The sequence below is a fragment of the Pyrus communis genome, chromosome 15, assembly GCF_963583255.1.
Source record: "Pyrus communis chromosome 15, drPyrComm1.1, whole genome shotgun sequence".
NCBI lineage: Eukaryota > Viridiplantae > Streptophyta > Magnoliopsida > Rosales > Rosaceae > Pyrus > Pyrus communis.
Window position 1 is genome coordinate 4,393,896 of NC_084817.1, and position 8,235 is coordinate 4,402,130.

At 37.0% G+C, this 8,235-nt stretch overlaps 1 protein-coding gene across 1 annotated transcript; it reads left to right on the forward strand.

Annotated features, from left to right (window-relative positions):
• The first annotated feature begins 4,966 nt into the window (after positions 1-4,966).
• Positions 4,967-7,995, forward strand: LOC137718157 (WPP domain-containing protein 2-like). The gene is made up of 3 exons (XM_068457660.1): positions 4,967-5,051; positions 5,190-5,250; positions 7,641-7,995. The coding sequence occupies exons 1-3, from the start codon at positions 4,967-4,969 to the stop codon at positions 7,993-7,995; spliced, it is 501 nt and encodes a 166-aa protein (XP_068313761.1).
• Positions 7,996-8,235: the final 240 nt, after the last annotated feature.

Below are 8,235 nucleotides of genomic sequence, written 5' to 3' on the forward strand. Positions count from 1 at the left end.
GGCTTTCATCCTTTAGTATATTGCTCAGCTTTCTGTGTATTTGCAGGTGCAGATGTGGTGTGATGCTACATGGCAATCAATTCTGAGGAATGACAGTCAATTTAGAGAAATGACGGATAATTGTATTGTGTGACAGTTGCTTTTGTATAAGCACTCTAGATGTATATTTGAAATTTATCAATCAATAAAATACTATTTCTCACAATTTTGTGTATTGTATTTTGATATTTATATGTAGTTTCTGAGTATTTGTTTGGGCCCAAAATATTATTTTGGGCCAAGCTTAGGTTCGGTCCAAAACTTTTCCAAATATATTATGGGTTGCCTGGTGGCCTTGGGCTGGTCAGTAAAGGTGATCGAGTCCTATTGCAAGAAGGAGTAGTTCAGATGAGCGAATGGGTCTAAGAAGTCCCAATACCATAAGGAAGCCTAGTGCAATACGGATTCTCGACCGGCAATGAATACGGCTTTAAAAGGAGGGTGAGTTCAAAGTCCTAATAGGAATAGGATTAGTCGAGATAAAGTTGGAACAAGAAGTCCTAGTCCGAATATGGTTTCAACTTGATCTTAAGGAGGTTTTGTTGCTATAAATAAAGAGCAGAGTGCATCATTGAAGCCCCTCCAATTCAACACACAACTACCCTGCGCAAACTTCTCAAACATCTTGAGTTTGGATAAACAGCACTGTGAAGACAATCGGCCAACATCTTCAGTTTAGATAAACAGCAATGTTGCTGTAGAATCAGCCGACCGAGGAGCACCTTCAGTTTGGATAAACAGCACTGCGTCGAGGCCGACTGGTTATCTATCCAAGTCTTGGTCGAGAAGGGTCTCCGAATCCTTATTGGCAGAGATCATCTTATTAGCCCTTCCGACGAAGTAAGGTGTTACAAGTTACGACATTCGGCACATTTAACATCGAGTGATTTTATGATTGGATACTCACAAGTGAGTTTTAGAGTTCAGCATTCTGACGGCCGAACCACATTTACCATCAAGACATACATTTAATTTGAATACTTATGTCTATATAGTATGGTGTCGATTCGACGTGCTTATACTCTCACGAATATAATCACTGTGACCGAATCCGACACCGACGATTCGTGAACTTCATAGAACTAGCAACCTTGTCTTTAGGCTCGAGAATCCAAATGCCGAGATTTGTTCCTTCCTCGACCGCAGTTGCAAGATCAAGAAGTCAGCAATGCGCTCAACGCAACATCAACAAATTGTACTCCTCGGCCAAGCTCGGCCGACGAGTTGGCACGCCTCGTATCAACTGAAGGACGTAGTTAGCTCATTAGTTACTCGGCTTGCGCGTCACGTAGGTTTTGTAATTTTTAGGGTCAACAGTATTATAGCATTTTTTTTATAAATTAAATTTTTCCCGACAAAGCCAATTTTGTTAAGAGAGAAGACTATGCCAAGGAAATATCCATGGTGACGAACACATTTAGTTGGCGGAAAAGTTTTATTTGTCGGCTTAAAAGCACTGTACCGACAAAAGTATTTGTCGGGAAAGATGGAAATGCTGACAAAAAAGAGTTTGCAGGAAAAGTTGAACTTAGCCGACGAAATACCACAATTCGTCGAGAAAACTCTTAGGTGACATGCTTTAGGTGACAAAATGGCCGACGAATTTTCATCAAGAAAGACTCTTTGCCAACAAATTAAGTTTGTCGGTAATGTTGAAATTTCTAGTAGTAAGAAATAGAGACAGAGACCATGTCATGAGCAGCTCCCACCTCACCTTCCATGAATGCGACTATACATCTCAATCATGCTTCAAAAAACTTTGTACCAAAATCTCTAGCAAAAAATTATTATATGAATAGTATTTGCGTCCGGCTAGTGAATGTGCACCTTACTCATTCATCTAGTTGTAACGTAGTTTAATTGAACAAATGTCAACGAAGAATTCTTTGCGGGTTAACAATGAAATTGATTTTACAAAATTTTCATTGAAGAATGGATGATTACCTTCTTTATAGGCACACGGTTGTGAATTATGGATTCTTTCTGAATGGGTGCATACTAGGGTTTCGGTGTCGAGAATGGCTTGACTTTGGATTTCTTGCCGTATGATGAACCCCGCATAGACCCGCACTACATGGCAAGTAAGTACATAACCCATATCATATATGTGCAATTTTGTTCCAAATTGCAAGACTCGTCGTGTTCAAATTGAAGATACTAGCCTTCATGCATGTGCTTATGCGCGCATGAAGACATTTTTTGAATCATGACGTGTTACACGCGACTTACACGTTTTAAATGTATTATTATGCACTTGCGAAAGACCTTTTTTTATAACCAATGAGCGCGTGCAGAAGACATTTTTTTAAGGGGCTTTTAGATCCAGGTCCAAAAAATATAGTGTTTTTAGGAGTGAGTCCAGTTATCTAATTATATATTTTTATTTCTTTTATACTCATTTAATATTTTCTAAAAATATTAAAAATCAATTAAAATCTTTTAATATTATGCATTTTCCAACTCCAAAATATCTAATTAATATCTTATAACAAAAAAAAAAAAAAAAACTAATATACTAACATAAATCTATCTGCAAAACATTCTACCCTAACTCAAGTAGCAAATATATGAATGTATATTATACCTATAAGTGAGATATGAAACCTAACTAAAAGGTAGAAAAAAAACATGATATACCTACAAGTAAGACACATTAATCTATGACAGGTTGACTATTAAAAAAAAATTGTCATATAGGTAGATAAATACAATTAACCTGTGATATATGTTGATTATAAAAATTAAAATAAAATCTATAAATGGGTTAAAGAAGGAGGAAGAACAAGAAATAACAAAAATAAAAAAATAAAAAGAAATAATCAAAGAGATAATTAGGAAGAAATTTGATTTTTACAATAAAATTTTTCATTGAAGAGATAATTATTGATAATAGAATAATTAAATTTAAGGAATTGGACTTATTTCAATAAACTTGACTATTCCTACTATTGACTCAAAAAATTGGACTTATATCAAGTTTCCTCTTTTTTTAATCACACCGTGCTACATGCAACTTACACGTTTTAAATGTATTATTATGCGAGTGTGAAAAATCTTTTTTTATAACTGGTGAGCGCGTGTAGAAGGCATTTTTTGAATCACGGTGTGCTATGAGTGACTTACATATTTTAAATGTATTATTATGCGTGTGCGAAAAACTTTTTTTATAACCGACACTACATGTCTCTTAAGATATTTTGAATGTGTTTAAAAATAGAGAAAATAATATTTAATAAACAACGTATTGAATCACATTATTGCTAGCCTATTGTGAGGTACTAATTAAAAAATATATATATTATGCTTGTGCGAAAGACCTTTTTTATAATCAGTACTACATGCTTGTTAAGATATTTTGAAAATAGAGAAAAAAATATTTAATAAACAACTGACTGAATCATATTATTACTAGTCTATTGTGAGGTACTAATTAAAAAAATTTATACAACAAGTATTTTAAAACACTATTTATATGACAAAAATTCCCCTGCATTATTTTGGATTGCTTTTGAACCTTTTTATTTGGGGGGCATTTTTGTCCTAAAATCTTTGGTGAAGCTGGTGACCCCAAAAGGGTATATATAAAGATATATAGTTATAGATGATTCGATGAACATCTCTTTGCAAAAATGGCCAAAATTAGGTTAAATTTGACTTCTAATAATACAAAAGTGTTTATAAGTAAGTAGCTACTTAATTTCATAATGCTACCCCAATAAGGGCTCTCTAGTACTAGCATCACAATGAGTTAGCAATAATTTGGTTTAAATTCTTTTTTTTTTCTATAATCGAACCTAAGACCTCTCACTTACAAGTGAAAATGAATATACTTATATTATAATACTAAGTGACATCTAGTATTAAGTATTAACTAATATAGTATCATATTACTTATTCCATGCAATCAAAATCATTTTAGGGAGAGCGAGAAAGCGAACCAAAATTCAACTTATTTCTCTCCCTCGACTAGCTAAGAGTGGCTAACAACTGTTCAGAAAGGCAAAATGAGTTGCCATGTAGCTAGTATCATGGGCGGAGCCACATACACAGGGACGAATTCAGTGTTAGCTGGGTTGGGAGGCTATAACCCAACAGAGATTTTCCTTCACACCACCTTCATCACTGTAACTTCTCTAGCCTTTTTATATTAGGAGTTTTAACGAAATACTCATAATACTGTTCACTTTTAATGAAAATGACATTTTTATTCTAAAAAATCACTCCTGGTACTATTAACTTACAACATATTTTTGTCCTTTTGATTAAAATTCAAAGTTTTCAAATTCTTTTCATTAGTTTTTCTTTTTATATTCCATTGGCGCCATAAGCGTTAGCCCACCCAATTTTAAAATCTCGACAAATGATTTAGCTAGTCTGTTGGAGATGCTATCCAGATGCTTGTAAGGCATGTCATGTGAAATAATGTTGATATGTCTCTTCATATATCATCAATTCATCATGACCAGATAGTCTAGATTTTACAGCTTTGAAATGAAATAATAGATGGATGGTGGATCCACACAGTTGGGGACTTTGGGCTTCAATGCCAAATCCAATTAACGCAAAAAGCAAACATTCAAGGACTCAAACCCAAACATATCAACCCGGTCATTGGGTTTTAATCAGCCGAAGTTCGTGTCTGGCAGGTATTCGGTATGAGTCGGAGCATTTTTACTCACCATGTTGTATGCGCATCATAAATCATAAACGTTTTGATGTAATCATCTGTGTAGTTTATGATGGTGAGCAAAAATGTAGCTGCAGCCGGACATCCCACACCATGACAGCAAAGGTGTCGACTGTATAGCGATCCAAGCGGTGTGATCGGAGTGTTTGTCCCGAAAAGCCAAAAGCGATTTCCGATCAAAACTTCAGAAAAAGGTCCGCAATATGCATGCCTAGGTGAGAAGAAGAAGAGAGATCAGAGATGGCAATTTCCAGTTCTACCCTCTCAGTTGCTTCCCCATTCCCCAACAACTCCCAGTTCACGTTCCTCGCCTCAGTCCCTCTAGGCATGCAATTGCAGCAATCGCACTAGTGCACTACTTGTTTGTGTCACATTTTGTCTTCCTTTTTGCCGCCTTTTTTCCCGGATTATATATACCCATTAATTAATTTGGTGAATAATTACTTAAGTAATTAATTAATAGCTTTGATCACCGCCTCCGCCACAAGCCTCATAGCCATCACTCAATCTGGTGTCGCTCATGGGTACGTACGTACCACCTTTGATTCATTACGAAAACTTACACTTTCACTCTTTGATTTCATAAGTTGCCCGATTTTGTTTCTAAAAGAATAGCCAAACCACTGAATTGCTTGATACAACTTGGAACAGCCTCAGATTCGACGAACCCATGTCGACAGATTTTTTTTTCAGGGTGTCTTACCTTGAAACTGGATCCGGTGGCGTCGTGTCTCAGAAGATGCACCGGGCGCTTTCAAATATACATATGGGTCTTAAGGCTGATTTATTATTGCTGTGCTTTGAGAAAAAACTGATTAAGCTCATTTTTGCTGCTTCACGTTTTTAGCTTTTTTTCACCTAAAATTGTGAAAATAAGTTGTTTTTAAGTGTTTACCAAATACCTTTTTGAGCTCAGCTTTTTTTTATACCACTTTTTATAAAAACATCTCAATACCAAACCAGTACTTAGAATTCGGTGAGACAGTAACCTTTAAGTAGGAAGGATCCATCATCGACTCAGAAACTTGATAGATTTGTAGAACAAATAGACGACGTAGTTTGTTCACCAAATGTATATGTCCAACATAATACCTCGTCAATTTGAACTCCTAACCTCTTCTAACATAATAAACAAAGACATTACCAGACCAATAGCTACTCGGTAATGCCTTTCAAGTTTGATAATTTTTGTAATAAATTACATACATGTGTGACACATATGAGTTACAATCTTTCATGTTTTGATTTTCTGTGCGGCTACTCTACTCATCTATCCTCTCCCAAGATGAAATCTTCATCTTTCATCTTACGTGGTGGGCATTTTTGGCCGTGGACCATGATTGACGAGTTCAAATCTTATGCATCTAAAACTATTTGTGGCCTCTCTACGTATCACGGATTGATTTCTATTTACTCTAAATAAATTAGGTCTACTTTTTTCTCATGGTCTGATCTGGCATCCTCAACGTTTCAAACTTTTTTGTCGTACATGGTAATTTTAAGGTTTATCAAACTTGTCATGTCCATTTCATTATGCGTGATAAGCTAGTGAGTCATATATTTAGGAGAGTTCAAACGCTAAAAGATTAGTAAAAGATATTTATCATATTTTTGTTTAAATGCAGGTGATTAAATATCATAATGAATATGATGTAGGGTTCCACTTACGAATTCCGATCCAAAACTTTTAATTTTCTATATTATTATAATAGTTTGAACTAGGGATGGGCAAACGGGTCTATGAACCACGGGTCGAGGTGGGTAATTAAGGTTCGGGGCGGGTACGGGCTGGTTCCTATTTTGTAAAAACAGAAACTTGGATGGGCGGGGCGGGCCTTTGAAATTTTTGGTTCGGACCGATTCTTGAAGTATAGGAACTGCGGGTACCCAAACCGGTCCATTTGTAGTTAGAATGGACGGATGAGATTGAAGAGATCATCTCTCCATCCAATCTGAATTGCTGGTTTTAGGTTTGCCCGTCCTCAAACCTATTGAATTCAACTGTCATTCTCACTTTGTCGATTGAGTCTCTCTTGCCGTCTCCAGTGCGTCGTCCCTTTCCCTCCACCACCTCGACAGCACGACGATGTAGACATTGAAATTTCAGTGAAATAAATGTTGACCAATGTATTAAAATTACAACCTTCACTCATTTCACCTATAACTTCCACTTACTTCACCAACCTCACACACTTATTTCACCTACATCACACACTCATTTCACCTACAACTCCCACTCACTTCACCAACCTCACACACTTATTTCACATACATCACACACTCATTTCACCTACAACTTCCACTTACTTCACATACATTACACATTTACTTCACCTACCAACTCCACTCACTTAACCAAAAATGGATGGTGGTGATTCACTCTCTTGCCCTATAAATAGCCTTATCCATCAAGAGGAAAGGGGAGGAATTTACATACACACCAAAACCTTGAAGCCTTTAAACTCTAAAGCTCTCAAGAAAATCCCGAATGATCAAGAAAGCAATCTTCGTTCTTCGTCAAATCCTTCTTCAAGATCAAGCCCCAACGACCCTTGAAGAACTCCCACCAACTCAAGATCAAGCCCTGATGGCCCCTTGAAGAAAGTGTTCATCATTCATCATCCGTTCATCCTAAGATCAAGCCCCAACGGCCCTTTGGATCAACAACCTCAACAAACTCATACACCCATTCTTCAAGATCAAGCCCAACGCCCCTTGAAGATCCATTCATCAACTGTTCATCCCTAGATCAAGCCCCGACGGCCCTTTGGATCAACAACTCATCCATAAACCTACACCCTACGAAGATAGAATCAGAGGATCAAATTACAAAGAGATTGTAACCCCAAAATCATTAATACAAAAATATATTTTGTACACGTATTCTTGTTTTAGAAATTTTTCGTGTTTACAGACGGCCTAGGCGACCACCATCTTCTCAATTTGTCACCTCTTTCTCGTCGTCTCGATTTGACATCCCAGGGACCCAGACTTACAAAACCAGCCACCCCACCACCATCTTCTCGATTTGTCACCTCTCCTTCTCCATCTTGAGTGCGTCGTCCATTCCTCTCATCGAGGAGGACGTGATTCAGATCCTGCAGGTTTACTCCAAGGAGATCAACAAGCGCATGCTCGACACCGTCAAGTCCAGGAACGTCGTCACTTCCGCTGCTCAAAACGGCGCCACGGAGTCCGAGATTGTGAACTCTGCGGTGGAATCTACCGCTGCTGCCGCCAATGAGGATGCTAAGGCCGAAGAGTACTGATCTCTCTATGTGTGTTAGATCACTCTTAGCTTCGTATTAGGGCTTTCATTTCGAGATCTGTTCATATTTATCATGGATTTCTTATGATGCCTATATACCTAATTACCTTCTAAATATTTAAATTTTGTTAATTTTGCTATGCGCTTCAATTTTCTATGGATTATATTATCTAGGTTTCTGTTGTGAGCATTGATCTACTTTGTTTGAAGATGTTTATGCTTAAGATTTTATAAGGAAGTG